The 17,868-nt window shown below is 39.6% G+C and overlaps 1 protein-coding gene across 2 annotated transcripts in view; it reads left to right on the top strand.

The window, feature by feature from the left end:
* LOC105937949 (carbonic anhydrase-related protein 10) overlaps window positions 1–16,881 on the top strand; it is a 249,376-nt gene extending 232,495 nt beyond the window's left edge. For both annotated transcript variants that reach the window (XM_036148578.1, XM_036148576.1), the window contains exons 8-9: window positions 8,101–8,275; window positions 16,278–16,881. In XM_036148578.1, coding sequence (XP_036004471.1) covers window positions 8,101–8,275; window positions 16,278–16,300 — 198 coding nt within the window. In that variant the 3' untranslated portion in view covers window positions 16,301–16,881. The remainder of the gene's footprint in view (window positions 1–8,100; window positions 8,276–16,277) is intronic.
* Window positions 16,882–17,868: the final 987 nt, after the last annotated feature.

Genomic DNA, 17,868 nt, shown 5'->3' with positions numbered 1-17,868 from the left:
TACAAGACTGCCTGACTGTAATGTCTAAACTAGAAGTGCATTCATGTAAGGCAGCCCACGCACATAGTACACGCCAGCAACAATAAACCTAGTAAGTTAATTCAATATAAATGTTCCATTTATTTTGGCTTTATCTTAGAAACAGGGCAGTGTAGTCCATCTATGGGAGTCAATTTGTGTCGCTAAGATCTGTCGCTAAGAAAATAATGACAATTACATTTTTTTTAGGTTAAAAATGTTTTCTGAATATATTTTAACACTGAAAGAGTAAGTACAAACATACAACATTTACATTTCAGTGGTATTTTTAATTCAAATCCCAGTGACACAGATTTACTTCCATATCCCACCACTCTGTCATCCCAACAGAGACGGATAGCTCTACCTCTCAGAAGAGAGCTGTGTACGAGAGAGGGGCAGAGTGATATTCCACACTTGGGAAGAATATTTAATGCGCCTTTATATTATGTGCAGATTATGTGTGGATAAAGACACACAGATTTGTTGATTTACAATGCCCCTTTTAATCCGGTGCACCTTATGGGCCGAATAATATGGTATAAAAAAACATCATCTGCATATAGCTTTAATAACACAGCTGTAAATCTCCTTTCCATTGTGAAGTAGTTGGGACAGGCCTTGAAAGCCTTTTTATGTTTCTGGGGAGCAGTTCTTTCTGACTCCCACACCATATGCCATGTATTCTCACCTGATTTAGCCATGTAGGTGACACTTATCCTAGAAATGTTATGAATGATCTTGGGCTGAGATGGATTAGAATCCCTTCCTGCTTCATTTCAACCCGATGTTCCACCCTACCAGTTCAGGGGTACTGGTTGGTTGACCTGCCCTGAGCTGTTCCTATTTGGACAATATTTCTGTTCAATTATATTGCATGTTCCTGTTGTTGACCAGTATCAGGAGCATCTAGTGCTCCAAATCACCATAAAGAAGAGTAGGTCATAGCAACTACCAATCTCTGAGTCTGACAGCCGATGTCTCTGAATCTGCCTTCTTTAGTTTTTAGATGCACTTTGTCCAGCACTAGGTCAGTATTAAACAAAACGTTCATTCTCCAGCACTTTTCTGCTGAGTATGCAGCTTTCCCAGAGGTTCTAGCTGTACATTTATAAATAGCCCAAGAACTACCAGTCGTAGAAGTGAGAATGCAGTTGTGTAAAACAGCTTGCAATGTAAGATTCTCTCTTGATTAGATTGGAAGTCACTATTCTTTTATATACTGAACCTGAAGAATCCCGTGCTTACCCTTGTGGTATACAGTATGACCAAAAACTTTTCTAAATTACCTTTCTGACTTTTTGGCTGGAATAGTGATAGACTATAACATTTAAATGTTTGATGGTTTCAATGTAAATGTGTGTTTTCCTATCCATTTGCTGGCAAAACCCTCTTTAAATGTAACAGATATAACTTTTCATTTCTAATTGGTTACAACTGGTGTCACTCATGAGCATTGACGCATGCTTTGTTAAGTTAAATTGCCAATTTGTATTATTCTGATATATGATTTAACTAGTCTTATGTCAACTCAAACCGGTTCCTCTTGCTCTCTGCTGCTGTATTTCATATGTTGGTCTGATTTTAATCCTATCACAAGATTGGATAAACAAATATTGAGTTCTACCTTGCTTTCTATCTGTATCAGCATTATTAACAAAACTGTTCTTTTTAGGGCTGGGCAACGATTAAAATATTTAATCGCGATTAATCGCCCTGATTAATCGCCCTGATTAATCGCGATTAATCGCAATTAATCGCGATTAATCGCATTGTATTTACAAACTCCAAGAATGAATTCAAAAGTAGTGTAAAGAGCACTTTTATTTTAATGTTCTGCTGCCATATGAACAAAAGTGTTGTAACATTTGTAGCACTTATCAGTAACACATATTTAGTGTAAAGCTCAACTTAAACATGTAAAACAAAAAATAGCAATAATAATAAATTAAAGCTTATTGCATCTGACAGGGAATTCTCTTTATGAGGAAAAAATCTACCAAAAACAGGCAATTTCTGAGGTAACAGCAGGGAGCAGCATTACCGTTTTATGTTCAATACCAAAGTTTAACTTGGCAGTGGTTACAACTAACTTGTTTCTGTCATATTCGTTGCTGGAAGAACTTTAAACTGAAATGCTTGCTAACTCGATATGCTTGTGTTGCTTGCGTTTATTTGACGTTGACACGCGGTGTTTTGTTGTTGCTTTCTCGCGTGCATATAGTGAATGGCAGGGGAAAACAGGCAAAAACACATGGATACTTTGAAACGAGAAGCGACTTCACCGACGGCGTCAATGCAGACACCCCCCCCCCCCCCCCGGTCCGCACAACACTTGTTCACGCGTTAATTTCGCGTTAAGTTAACGTGAAATTAACGCGTTAACTTGCCCAGCCCTAGTTCTTTTATAACTGTTTGCCCCCGATCTAAATAGCGGCCATGATTTGATAAAATCACTCATGCTGCCAGGCAGACATGTAGGAGTGCTAAGCACAGGTGGAAAAACTGGTTTTCTCTCATCCATTTCTAGGGATTGCTGAAAAAAAAAATCCCCTCACACCAATATTGAAGTGGAGAAAGCTACTTATATGATATAATATTTTAAGAAATAACTGTGGAACCCTTGATAGAAAAATGGAATTTAGTCCCATCAGTTTTAAGCAATTACAGAATCTACCACTGATCTTCCTATTCTGTCTAAACATTTGAGAAAATTGTACTTTATCAATAGCCTCGTGAGACCATCCTGATCTCAAGCTTTCAAGGTTTCACTCGCAGATCAGTCTGGCTACTTTCCCTTAAAGAAAATTTGGAGCCATTCACCAAACGAACGTCCAATCAGCGTTGGCTTTGAGGCGGGTTGAGGTGTGACGCAACGAGAAGCGCGACAGTTCAGTCTAAAGAACATGGCGGCTTCAGCCGATGAAACTAGCGTTAGCGTGGCTATCGAGCAAGTTTTATCGGAATTACAGAGTATTTCTTTGCTGAGCTAACGAGCCTTTACCTGCAGCAGCAAGAGTAGCTTGGCTTGTGGTTGTGTTTTCGTCGTCGCTCGTAAGCATGTTGACGAGTACGTTATATGCTTCGTTGATCTGATTGGTTTATTTGGCCCGTCTATCACCAACATAGGCCAATCAGCTAACCAGTATTTTCTCCCCTTCCCAAAATTACTTCAACGGAAGGTTTCCAGATGGATATGCGGAGCAAATCTATCTGGCGGCGTCAGGTTACTTTATCAATATTTTTGATCATATATAATATTCTTGAAAATCTCCTTTAAAACCTTTTCTAAGCACAGAGGCAGAACTTTCAATGACCTCTGTCTGACTATTGATGCTTGTGATTCTGCTTTAATACCTCACTACTACCTTCAACACAGCTGACCAGACAATTATGTGTCATATTTAGTACCGTGTAAAAAGGCACTGCCATGTCTTGTGGTGTCCCCCAGGCCTCAATTATTTGCTTTATTTTGTGTTTCCTTTCACTCCTGTCAAAGAAAAATCTCAAGGGTTATGGTGTCTTTTTCCTTTTAATGCTGACAGCTCACAACTTTATATGCTTTTAAAAAGCCACAGTTGAGCTTCTCTGATCTCAAAGTTATCATTGACTGGATTGCATTAAACATTTTTTATTCCATCCAAGACATCCAGAATGGCTAAAAAAAAAGGGAGTGACTGCAACAACAGGTGATCAATAGAGCGGAAGAGGAGGGAGCTCCTGATCACTCTTAACACATAATTCAGCAGAGGCCAGGATGTTCAGGATGTGGCTGATGATAACATGTGTAATGCTGAATTTGGACCCGATAATTCAGCCAGACAACAGGAGAGTAAAACAATTTATTAAGATAAAGCAGGTTACGCTCAATCAGGAAGCAGCCAGGGGCGCATCCAGAGAGAGACCGGGAGAGACAGAGAGAGAAAGAGAGAGAGATTAGAGGCAGAGATAAACTCAGTAGAGGTGACAATACACGGAATAAGCCACTAACTTTCTCACAGTCCTGGGGTTTGCACAGGAACTGATCCGTGGGTCCAAGGGCTCCAACACAGTGCTAAGAAGGCAGCACAAACATCACGTTCAGCACAATCAGAACCAGGACTAAGCAGGTGAGAATCCATAATCCAGGCAAGGGTCAGAACCCTGAGACAGATGCAGGCAGAGGTATCCAGAGGCCGGGGCAGAGAGCTTGGTTGTAAGGCCAGTGTCCACAACAGGAGAGTCCGACAAGAGCAAGGCAAGGCTCAGAAATCCAAAGAACAGACGAGGTCAAGCTGGGCATAGCAATCAGGGAACGCTGGATGGTCTACTCACACTATGGCTTTCAAGAATCTGGCAGGAACTGACTGAGCAACAGGCTTAAGTAATCAGCATGGCAGGTGAAAATGATCCAGATCTAATGAGCTCAGCGCAGGTGGAGCTGCTTGAGTAATCAGTGGAGCAGAGCACAGGAGGCCAGCTCACAGCCAGATAACAGACCATGAAAGCACATGGATGAGGAAGCAGAAGCATCACAGCATGTGAGGCAGGTCTTCTTCTTGAAATATAGCCACCCATCTGTCAGCCACACCTTTGACCTTCCATTCATCTTCAAGATCTTCTTTGAGCCTCTAAGGTGGCTTGGTGGTCTTTTTTTTGTGGAAAGGCAGAGTTCTAGCACTGTGATTGTGACATGGTAATAGACAACTTAAACACGCCTAATGTCATCCAACCACCCCCATCAAACCATCTTTCTTTTGATTCAAATGTTTACCAGTCTGAGACTTCCAAAGGTTTACATTGACTGGTCTTCTTTCGTTCTGGAAAGAAGGCTTCAAGTTGTCGGGACCGTCCGGGTGGGATGCAACACGATGAACCAAATTTGTACACACTGGGACCTAAGACTAACCGTTATGCCAATATAGCAGCAGTACTCATTTCCCTTCAGCAGGCTACTACGCTTGGCATAGCACAGCTTGTGATCTGCTCCGATTTAAATTAGGCTCTGCACAGTTTAATTTCACATTTCCTGGTGTGGAATGAAATTAGGTTGAAAAATGCCAGAAACAAGAAAGTAAAACACCCTGAACTGACCATCTCATCACAGACCAAGGCATGGTGGTGTATTGGTAAAAGATATGAGATCATTCTCAATCAATAAGCCCAGACATAGATGGCAATAATAGAGCTAACCGCCTAGAAAGTGAGAATGGAACCCTGGGAGAATTACAAGAGAAATAGCTCCCCCCGCTCACAAACCTGTGCCATCTGTGCTGTCAATTTTCAACAAGCGAGGGAGAGGAGTTAGGATCCTCAGAACTCTGGGTAGACCTTTTGTCTTGGGCAGTAATCCAATGACGTGGATTTGGTGAACATGCAAGATCAGCGCCCCAACATGGTGGTTAATGGTCCATCAACAAAGGTGTTGTAGCCACTGACAGGAGAAACCAATTAACTGAACTGAGGGAGGGAAAAATTCCATCTTGCCACATGTTATGGATGTGCTCACGAATATGTCCAAATATGTTCACACGCAGACAGACTGTCTCTCTGGCATTGTAGCAATGCCTCCTATCTCGCCACAAGGACCGCAGGCATTCTCGCGTGCGACTTTGCACCTGACTTTAAAATATACTAAACATATATACTGAACATAGACGCAAAAACTGCACCCGCAGTCAGTTTCATGTCTGATAAACTCGCTTTGCGAGTGATAATTATTTACATGTGCATATCCTCCCTCCATACATTTCGACAGTTTGGTCACCACCATATGATCTGCATATTCATAAAGGTACACACGCTGTAATCAGCTGTAACAGAGTTGCCAGATCTGGCAAGAGAACTAAGCGACCAGCACTATGAAAACAAGCAAAAAAAAGCCCAACAAGCAATGCGCCACACTGTAATACAGAGGCTGCAGCTAATCATCATTGGTGACATATGTATTTACTATAGTGTTCATTTACACCGGGCCTTTCCATAATTGTGAAATGTTTGTCATGGGAGTGGGGGGCTCTCAACTCTGACACTGTCTTGGTGCACAGGTGTGACATAAGATTCCTCTACTCCTCTCTCAAACCAACATTCTCCCTTATCCAGGATGATAACATCCTCATCAGTGAAAGAGTGACTGCTTTTTTTAATTGTTGTAAATAGTCTGATGGTGGTTCTTGTACATAAATATATATGGAGGTTTAAAATCTCCCTACTCAGTTGCTCATGTGTTTAATTTTTTGAGCATGCTATTTTTGACAACCAATAACTGTATAGTATTCTGGTCTTTGCTCCTGGTACACCTGAATCATTGTCCATCTGTACTGTGAAGCGCCAGCCAAACAACTGTGCTGCATTTGTCACGTCATCAATAAACACAAGTGACCCAGTGCCACTAGAAGCCATGCATGCCCTTGCCATCACTCTGCCTCCACCATGTTTTACAGAAGATGTGGTGTGTTTTGGATCATGAGCTGTTCCAATTCTTCTCCAAACTTTCTTCTTCCCGTCATTCTGGTACAGGTTGATCTTAGTCTCGTCTGTCCAAAGAATGCTCTTCCACAACTGGGCTGGCTTCTTCAGCTGTTTTAATCTGAATAATTCTGCCCTTTCCATTTTTGAGGCTGATTATTGGTTTGCATCTTGTGATGAATCCTTTGTATTTACTCTCATGAAGTCTTCTTTATATGGTAGACTTAGATATTGATACACCTACTTTGTGGCTTGTGAACTCTTTGTGGTCACAAGCTCACCAGTGCTGTCTTTTTTCTTAGAATGTACCAAACTGTTGATTTGGCCACTCCTAACAGTTCTGCCGTCTCTCTGATGGATTTTTTTTTTTTTTGTTCAGCCTCAGGATGGTCTGTTTCACCTCTGTAGAGAGCTCCTTTGGCCGCATGTTCTGTGTTCACAGCAACAGCTTTCAAATGCAAACTTCTTAATTGATGACAGGTTAACGAAGGAAGAGTCCATGCAGCCTTGTTATTTATTTTGCAGTCTTCTGAGTAAATTCTCCAATTACTATTAGTCCCTTGATAAGAGCTGAAAGTCCTAAACCCTGTCCAAACATTCTAAATATTTCTGGGCCTAAGTATGTGTGTGTGTGTATATATATATATATATATATATATATATATATATATATATATATATATATATATATATATATATATATATATAGAGAGAGAGAGAGAGAGAGAGAGAGAGAGAGAGAGAGAGAGAGAGAGAGAGAGAGAGAGAGAGAGAGAGTGAGAGAGAGAGAGACACTTCAAGTCTGTACACAGTGAGCACTTAAAGTGAGTCCAAAGTCTGCTCAACATCTTTGTCAGTCAAACTAATTCCGATTATGATGCAAGGCTGTATTACTGTGTAGCTGTAGGCTTTGTATCCCTCTTTGAGATTGTATGCCTACGTTACTTAAATGTATTAATGCTTTTATTTATGCATTTGATTTTGTTAGATGAGGCTACATGATGTTGAAAGCTGTTATTGGTAAAATAACAGATGATTCACAGGCATTGTGAAGGTCACCGATGTGACATACATAGGACAAAGAGACTGATAAAGGAAACGGTCAGCTGTCTTGTGGAAGCCTGTACACTTGGATAATCTTGGACCACGGTCTGGCAGAAAATACCCGAGTGGTGACCGGTTTCTAATGACAGCAGTGACAGAAGTGTACACACTTTTGCAGCCTGGGCTTGGCTTCTATAAAGACTATGTGACCAGCATTCTGGGCTCACCCTTCCTTATTCCTTTTTCCTGTGTCAATGACTGTCAGGAGAACAGCCTCGGCGTTGATCCGTACCATGTCTCTGGCTTGTTTAGATTAAAAGTATTAAAGTATAGTTTCTGTTTTGTGAGTCATTTCCTTCAAAAGAAGTTATTCAATGTGTGATCGCTTTTCTGGGGAAAAAGTACAGGACAGGGCGCAGAGGTGTCTACCACCGACAGGGGGTGGTAACTTTTACAATATTAAAATCTTGCATTTCCCGTTAAACCAAAATATCTATTTTAATCTGTTCCATGCTGTCTAGTACACTTCCTAAATTTTACATAGTGGTGCTTAATACTGTAAACACACTGAACTTGAGTATGTTCCCACAGATGCACTCTCTGCGCCTCCTCAGCCAGAATGAGCCATACAAGATCTTTTTGAGTATGAGCGATAACACCCGGCCCGCCCAGCCTCTGCTGCAGCGCTGCATTCGAACCAACATTAACTTCAACAAGCAAGGCCGTGACTGCCCCAACAACCGCGCCCTCCGCCCACAGTACAGAGGTAACCTGACTGCTGGTTGAGTATTTGTCAAAAAGTACACAATTTTGCTAGAAATTATGTCTCACTTTCCATCCTTCTGAGTTGAGTGGGGTAGCTCTTATATGCTTATGCCAAAACTGGAGACATTTCTAAGTCACTGTTATGTAAATTGTCAAATCCATTGGCTCCACATACGCAGTTAAAAATAACCAGGAAACTTTCTGTCAAAGTCAGCAAATCACTATGAAAAGTTTGGACAGTTGAATGTCCCATAGTTAACGGAGACTGCAGACATGAATATTCAGCAAAAATGACATGGAAAATGGAAATGGAAGGTTCTGGCAGAACTCTGTTGCTACACTTATATTCTTATTACAATTAATATTTGCATTTTCCTACAGTAACTTATCCTTACCTAAATAAATATATATTTAACTAGATTATATAACCTAAAAGAAAAAGAGTGAGCTAAAGTTCATCCTACTACCTCCCAAACTGCCACTTTTTAATCAATGTAGCTAAACACACGTGTTGGAATTGTCTTTAGTAAAATTTCTACAATATTTAACAAAAGATTTATGTGATAAGAGATCTACTTTAGATTTTTAGATTTACTTTTGGATATAGGTTCCACCTATATACGCACTTGATATGGACCCCTACATCTATAACCTATTGTTATTTTGATTCTGAAACATAGACTTAATCGAAAGAACGGAAGAAGCAACTAATTTAATTCAGCCAATTAGGGGCGTTCTGCACATACTACTAGATCTTCTTGTAATTTTGCTCTATACAGAGTAACAGATATATTATTTATTTATTTACTTTTTATTCTTTACCATTTTTCTCACATTTCTTTTAAGTGTGAAGGTGTTAAGAACAAAACTGACTGCTGGATGTGGGGATTAAAGTACAGCTCCAACAGGCAAAGTGCCAATCAGAGCGGAATAGAACGGTGTGGGGCTGAAATTGTCAATGGATAAGCGGCATTAGTAAAGCTATTGGTTCTGTAAGCTAGCCTGCACCTTGCTGCTTAACACACATTGCACTCTAATCTGCTTTGCTCCTGCCTGTCCAGACGCAAACAACTGCAAGAAACTTACAAAAGTCACAAGCAGAAATGCAATGCATGCTCTCTGAGCATGCATTGTATAAGACTCCTGGTTTTTTCACGATTCTGAAAAAAACAGTTTTTTTTTTTAGAATCGTGGAGACATGAGGTGGAGCTCAGGAGTAAACTAAGGGGCAGAGTGAGAAAAGGACACAGACGGGGTTTTGAGAGGGGCAAGGGAATTGAGAATGTTGGAAAGTCCAGAGTTGTAGTGGGTAACAAGGTGGTCCGGAGAGGAAAGAGCAGGGATTGGGATATTGTCAATGTGGGAGGATAAAATGTCTGTGTTTATGTTCTTAATCTTGCGGAAAGAAATCTGGCGGACTGGCTTGATTATGGAGAGAGAGGGAGATGTTGAAGGACAGAAGAAAGTGATCAGAAATATCAACATCATCAGCAGAATAGTTGGAGAGGATTAAACTGGAGCATCAAATCAAGCGGATGTCCTTTAAATATGATCCTTCTTGTTGATTTTCATCATATATATATATATATATATTAGGGCTGGGCAACGATTTAAATATTTAATCGCGATTAATCGCCCTGATTAATCGCGATTAATCGCGATTAATCGCATTGTATTTACAAACTCCAAGAATGAATTCAAAAGTAGTGTAAAGAGCACTTTTATTTTAATGTTCTGCTGCCATATGAACAAAAGTGTTGTAACATTTGTAGCACTTATTTTATACTGTATATTTTCAACCCATCTATTGAATTTAGTGCACTAGTTGATCTTTTCTTCATAAGAGAACAGCAAGCACTGCAGCCAAAATATGGCCTTTTTTGACCTGCTGTATATTAGCCAGTCCCTAAGCTTGATGTATCATGAAACTGTTGACCTTTTGGGTTTTGTGGTTTTATTTTATTATTACAATTAAATAATAATAATAATAATAATAATAATAATAATAATAATAATAATAATAATAATAATAAAAATAATAATATAATAATAATAATAATAATAATAATAATAATGTTATGTTCAGTGTTTTTTCGCTAATCCACCTCTTATATATTTCAATCCTTATGTAATTTTGTCTGTGTTGTATGCACCTGCCTGTTGCTTTAATCCTATAAATTTCCCTGTCGTGGGATAAAAAAAGGATTAGCTAATGTTATCTTATCTTAAATAACACTTTTTAATATATGTACTGGGTTCTTTCAAGGTCTTAATTACATGTTATGTGTGGGCTCCAGTAACATCCATCCATCCATCCATCCACTGATCTACCTGGATGTTCCCTGGAGGACTGAAACGCCTCAGTCAGTGACGTCAGTCTGTGGGTCTGTCGGGGCAGTGAGAGAAGTTTCGTCTCCTCTCTCCGTTTCTGGGGCTCGACCTTTTCATGTTTTTTCACGTGCTTAGATAAATTTGTTGTGTTTCCACTGAAATGAACCGGCTTTTTACAAAACATACAGCTTGATTTCATTTACGGTATTAAAATAAAGCCAAACGGTGCTACTTCCCCGTTCATGTTTTTTCGCTGCTGCGGTCTCTCTCAGCTGTTTGTGTATTAAGTTTGTGTGAGAGCTGAGTGGGCGGGCCAGGCTGAGCCTGCGTGCTGATTGGCTGGCGCCGCTGAGCCATGTACGAGAGGGGAGGGGGAGCGCGCTGCAGTCAGCGCACGTGCTGACTGACACTGACTGAAAGCATGTGAACAACATGCGTTAATGCGCGATAAAATAAATATCGCCGTTAATAGTCTAATGAATTAACGCGAAATTAACGCGTTAACTTGCCCAGCCCTAATATATATATATATATATATATATATATATATATATATATATATATATAGATAGATAGATAGATAGATAGATAGATAGATAGATAGATAGATAGATAGATAGATAGCTTTACCAGTTCATATTTGTTGATGTGAAGCATCCCACATCACAAACACTCACATTAAATCTTCAGGCTCATGAATTTTAAAACATATTGAAGTCCATAAATACCAGCAACAAGGATTTTGCTACATTTAGCAAGACACCATTGCAGTGATTCATTCGACTAAAGATAAACGCATAGGTGAGTCTTTCAGAATCCTGCAGGAACATTAGTATTTCAATGCTGGAAATGTTATTCAGGTGATAGAAGGCCGAGGGGAATCTGAGTCTGAAGGTTCATGTCTGAGTCCATCACTATACCCAGATTTCGGGCCTGATCGGTATGTATAGCTGTGTGTCATGTGTGTAGTAATGGTAACTTATCTTGTTATAATCTGAACCAGAGAGAGCATGTAGATATTAAATGAGAAGGGACTAAAAATGGAACCATGAGGATCCCCACATGTGATTTTTGTCAAATCATATTGAAAATTGGCACAAAAAAGTGCTTGTCCTTCAAATAAGACTCAAACCAGTCATGTGCTGTTCCAGAAAGTCTAACCCAGTTCTCCTGTTGTACCATGGTCAATAGTGTCTGAGGTCCAATAATACCAGCACCATGGTTCTTCCACTGTCTGGATTTTTGTAGATGTCATTGGACACTTTGACAAGGGCAGTCACCGTACTGTGGTAAAACAGCAAAATGACTGGTGATTGTTAAAAATGTATTTAGCTGTTGACATACAGCTTTTTCAATAAACTTACAGATGAATGGAAAATTTGTAGTGGACCTGTAACTTTGTCACAGCAACTTTTAAAGAGTTTTCTCTTTTTTCCATTTTTAATTTAACTATAATTTCAAACATTTGGAGTTGCAAGTTTAATTAGTATAAAGATACAGTTTACATATAAAGATGGCATATTTGATGTAGAAAGGAGATTAGTCAATATTAACATAAACTGTGTCATTAAAGGTCGAAACAATCAGTCTGTTTTCTCCTCTTTAACGCAGACTGATAAAATACTTGTGGTTGGAGATCTGAACCTCACTTTGAACACAGATATAAACTGGCTCAACAGATCATCTGCATTTCATAACTTGCAGTCAGTTAATACATTAAAGCAGTATATGGAAGATTTTGGTCTGTGTGATGCCTGTGCTCATTAGATAAGGAGTTTACCTTTTTTACTCTTTTACTCTCGTACAGACTCCTTTCTAATCAGCAACACTTTTTAGAAGGATGTAGATTGCATTTTGTCCCTCTTGAATGGTGATGACTGGCCAAAGACTTGTCCTGCAGGATTTTCTGGAGTGGTTCCAGTTGTCCTTTTTATACATCATCATGTCAAAAATGAAAATAATTTTCATAGACGTTAGGAAGCCCACGTGGACAACCAGTGGGGATGATGTGAGGAAACAAGTACCTGGGCACAATGATGGACAACAAAAATTACATTTGAGTCCCAGGCTGATGCAGTGTGTACATAAGTCCAGTAGATGATGCTCTATCTCTAGAAATTGAGAAGCTTGAATGTGTTAATAATAATGTTATTATATAATGTTGTGGTGTCTTTATGAAACTGTTTCACAGTTGCTTTATTGGATCTCTCCTCACTTTTTCCTCACTTATGGTTTGGTTTACTGAAAAAAATACCAAAACCAATTGCAGAGCATTATCAAAAATAAACAAATCATCATACTACAAACAACATTATTTATCCGTACATAATACATATTCTTCCAGTACCATATCTGTCAAACATATTAATCAGCAATCTATGGCCTACATCGTCAAAATATCCTTGTTAGAAAAATGCCACTTTGTACTTTGGGTTAATTACCAACATGTTTATTATGTTGAATAAAACATTTGTGGCTTGGGGACCTGAGTAACTAGCTTATTTGTCTTATTTGCCCTGCTTTGATTAGAGGAGTCATTCAACCCACAGCCACTGGCCTGCCTTCTATTCAGTTAAATTTTATTCATATAGCGCCAATTCACAACATGTCATCTCAGGGCTCTTTGCAAAGTCGAATTCAATCAAATTATACAGATTGGTCAAAAAGTTTCCTATCTAAGGAAACCCAGCAGATTGCATCAAGTCTTCACACGCAGCATTTATTCCTCTCGAAAGAACGTAGAGCCACAGTGGACAGTCGTCTGCATCGTCAATGGCTTTGCAGCAATCCCTCATACTGAACATGCATGAAGTGACAGAGAGGAAAACTCTCCTTTAATAGGAAGGAAAACCTCCAGCAGAACCAGGCTCAGTGAGAACGGTCATCTACTGTGACCGACTGGGGGTTAGAGAAGACACAGAGCAGAGACACAGAAGTTAAAACGGGAAACAGACTCCTTAAATTTGGCTACAGCATTGTCTGATAAAAACAACAAAAAAACTATTCTGAAACCATTAAACAACCCCCCAACCCAGTGTTGTGTTCCAGCATGTTCCAGCGTTTCAGGTAAGGTGTATGTGTCTACTAATCCAGTAACGAACCGGGTCTTCTTTGCAGATGGACTCTGACCTGAACCTCCAAAACCATTTACAATTACAAAGTTGGCCCATTATCACCTGAAGAACATTTCCAGGATTAAAGGACTAATGTCTCAGCACGATCTGGAAAAACTAATCCATGCATTTATCTTTAGTCGAATCGATCACTGCATCGGTGTCTTCAGAGGTCTGCCAAAAAAGTTGGTCAGACAGCTGCAGCTGATCCAGAACGCTGCTGCCCGCGTCCTCAGTAAGACTAAGAAAGTAGAGCACATAATCCTAGTTCTGAAGTCCTTGCACTGGCTCCCTGTATCTCTTTAAATGTACCTTGGCATCACTGTATAAACCATTTTGTGTAGTTGATATTGCTGCATATGTTAATTCTCCAAAGAATTTAATTATGTCAGGTTGAAATTATGTCAGGTTGTTGTTTTGTCAGGCCAAATGTCCCTCCTCTGTAAAAGGGTTGGTTGTGGTAATGATATGCAGCTAATAGGCCTAACATATTTGGAAAACCGGTCAAATTTGTTTTAAAACTCCGACTTGAATTTCCCCCACAGCAAACCGTCTTCAGTAAAGTCCCCATAAATGAACATCAGCCACTGTTCTGTGTTTCTCTCGTCCTTCAAGAGTGGATTGGAACCTTCGTGCATTTTAGACCACCCTCGGACATACCAGCTCCCCTTTTTAGTAACCACTGTGAAGTTAGTTTGAGGCTGAATATGGGATATCAGTGCTCTGCAAATGAGTCAACTCCCTCTAATTAGAGGGATCTTACATAGAAAGACAACCTGTTTTCTGATCTGACCATATTTGAGAGAAACAACCAAGCTGACTGCCCCTGAGCACGTCCTTTGGCATTCAATTTAGACCTTACCACGGCCTTATCAGTGCACAGCAGATAATATTATACCCCTAAAACTTCAGAAAATGTTATTTTGTTGTCATGGCTCCTTAAAATACTCCTGTTAGTCTATACATTACTGAATGGCTTAGCACCCAAATACATCACAGACTTGTTATCAGTGTGTCAACCATCCAGACCACTCAGGTCTTCTGGCTCAAGTCTACTTATCCACTTATCTGGAACAAACTCCCAGAAGACTGTAAAAGTGCTCAAACCCTGAATTCCTTTAAATCAAGGTTAACCTATTTGTTAAGAGTTGCCTTTAAATGTTAACATTGAAGTTTGTAGTCCAACTTGTCTTATAGCTTGACCTGCTGCTACTATTCCTCTGCCATGTGCTTGCTTCTGTAATGTTTTATTTTCTTAATTTCTGTTCATGTACAGCACTTTGAATTGTCTTGTTGCTGAAATATGCTACAAATAAACTTGCCTTGCCTTGTCAGATAAGGCACGGTTGTGAGGAAATACTGTTAATTCTTCGTAATCAGTGCCAAGAATGCATTCTCTGAGCATGCATTGCATTTCTGCTTGTGAGTTTTGTAAGTTTCTTGCAGTTGTTTGCGTCTGGACAGGCAGGAGCAAAGCAGATTAGAGTGCAATGTGTGTTAAGCAGCAAGAATGTGTCAGTTTATGCACATTTTGAGCAAAACCAATTGAATTGAGGATAATATTAAATGCTACATTAGGGTTATCACATTTAGTGTCATCATGAATGTTAAAATCCCCCACTATAATAACCTTGTCAGTGTTTAACACTAAATCCGATAAGACTAAGAACTGATCGAAAAACTGAGAGTAAACTAAGGGGTAAATGGTTTGTACTTGTATAGTGCTTTAACTAGTCTTGACGACCTCCAAAGCGCTTTACACTACAGTTTAGTCATTCACCCATTCACACACACATTTACACCCTGACAGTGGTGAGCTACGTTAGTAGCTACAACTGCCCTGGGGCAGACTGACAGAGGCTGCCATACAACAGCGCCACTGGGCCTTCTGACCACCGCCAGCAGGCAATGCGAGTGAAGTGTCTTGCCCAAGGACACACCGACAGAGACTGTCAAACCGGCAACCCACCAATTGCAAGACAAAGCCCCTAACCTTTGTGCCACCGTCACCCCATGTTCAAATGTGCAAAAAGAATTGTAATTAATTTGCCTGGGACTAATTAATAAATCAGACTGAAAGATGGTTCCTGCTCCTCCTCTTCATCCCGTAGATCCCTCTAATTAGAGGGAGTTGACTCATTTATACTAACCTAGTCCTCTTGCAGCCAGGTTTCTGTGAGACAAAATAAATCAATCTGATTATAAGAAATCAGTTCATTAACTAACAAAGTCTTTGGAGGGAGAGAGATTATATCTAATAAACCACATTTAATTGTTCTATTTTTTGGTTCAAGTTGAGTCGCATTCATTTTTAACGAGATTTTCATAATTTGCTCCTTTTAGATCCATTTTTAATCTATTTTAAATCTCAAACTTCTCTGGTAGCATGTCATCAACAATTATGGAGCTGAAAAAGGCTTTGGTTGATCGTAATCCAGCGTCTTCATGTCTTGTCTTGTATTCTCTTTTTTGTCTTTTTGTCTTTGAAGTTTTTAGTTTCATTCCAAATAGCAGATTCTCTCTAATCAATTATCTCCTCTGCTTTTTTCCATTCTACAGTGAATCAGTGGCTCCTGAAGTAAGATCTAAGCAAGTGGCACCACAACCAGTGCAGCTCCGCAATAGAAATGGCAGGAATGCTTCCTGTCTCCTTCACTGTAAAACTGTTTGAACTGAATAAACTGCAGAAGTCCTGAATGCAAGACTCAACAACTGCACTTCACTAAAGACAGCTTTACTCAACTAACGTCGGCTAAGCTCAGCTAATTGAACTCCTGGCCAGATGCTGTGCAGGCCTCCTCCATACCCCCATGGTAATACACCTCACTATGGCCAGCACAGCAGCGGGGTAGTTCAGCCCAAAACATTAGGTCATAAGGCTGCTGATGTCACCACTGTATATGTTTTTATTTGTTGTTTTAAACTTACAAAGAATGCTTTTCTGCCTGGGTTTTAGTTGGATGGATGTAAGGACATGAGTATATGGTGTCATCCCTCCAACCCAGGCTTCAAAGAGCAATTATTAAAAATTTTATTCACTCACTGAAAGAGTTTACATTTCTACAGAAGGCCTGTACGACTGGCAATAAAGAATACTCAGCTGTGGTGTGTGAATGATAAAAATATCCTGCTCATCATATGAAATAAAAAGGAGAAAATGTCATTTTCTAGAAGAATGTTATTTTAACATTCAATTCATTGTGTTATTATCATGTTGTATACCAAAACTGGAAAAAAACTGCTTTAGACCTTGAAATGTAGTAATGGAGAAATTTCTTGTGTAATAAAAATGGTTTCACAGGATTGAAACTCTGTTTAGATGGGTTGAACATTGTTCTGTGGCTATTAGGTCTGAGTTATCCAGAAATGGTATCATCTTTTTCATTTTCCCTTTTTCCATGACTACGGTAACATTTATACTTCTTCACCCAGGGGCGCTGCGACCAATTTGAGTGCCCTAAGGTAAGAAGCAATGCAGCTTTTATTGTTGATCAATTAGCAATTTCAAAGCCGGCTGCCAGGACAACGAATGGCTGCTCTCATTTGTAGACATTCCAGGCACTTCTGGAGAAAATCCTGCAGGGTCTCCTCTCTGGTTTAACTCCTGCAAAATTCATAGAGAGAGAAAGATCGCCGCTTGTTGCGGATGTCGTCTGCTTTATCATTGATCACGTAAAAAGCAGATTGTACTTTTTCTGGGTCCATGTCCAGAGTGTCTCATTAGCAAGTTGGGTCTTCTTTAACCCATCCACCTCTTTGATCTATAGGATCAAATATGTTGATGGATTTCTACTCCCAGCAATAGTAAATTTTACTGATTATCTATTTCATAGCTAGATGTGAAAACCAGAAGTTCATGACAAAGGTCTTATATAAGGTTGAGATCAAAACTCTGTGGCCAGTGAAGTTTCTTTATACCACTTTACACATAACTATGTTATACACCTGCAGCCATGGAAGTGATTGGAACACCTGGATTTGGTGATGAATCCCCAATACTTTTGGCAATGTAGTGGATGTTAGAACAGTGCAAAGTGTTGCCAATGATGGTATCTACTGTTTGTTGTCCAGTGGACCTCTAGACAGGTTACTGAATTCATGAGATAGAAAATAACATTAAAACAACCAAACTTGTGTACAAACAAGAAGT

The sequence above is a fragment of the Fundulus heteroclitus genome, chromosome 16 (assembly GCF_011125445.2).
Source record: "Fundulus heteroclitus isolate FHET01 chromosome 16, MU-UCD_Fhet_4.1, whole genome shotgun sequence".
Taxonomy (NCBI): Eukaryota; Metazoa; Chordata; class Actinopteri; order Cyprinodontiformes; family Fundulidae; genus Fundulus; species Fundulus heteroclitus.
Note: the sequence above shows the minus strand (reverse complement) of the source record. Positions and strands in the feature narration are given on the sequence as shown.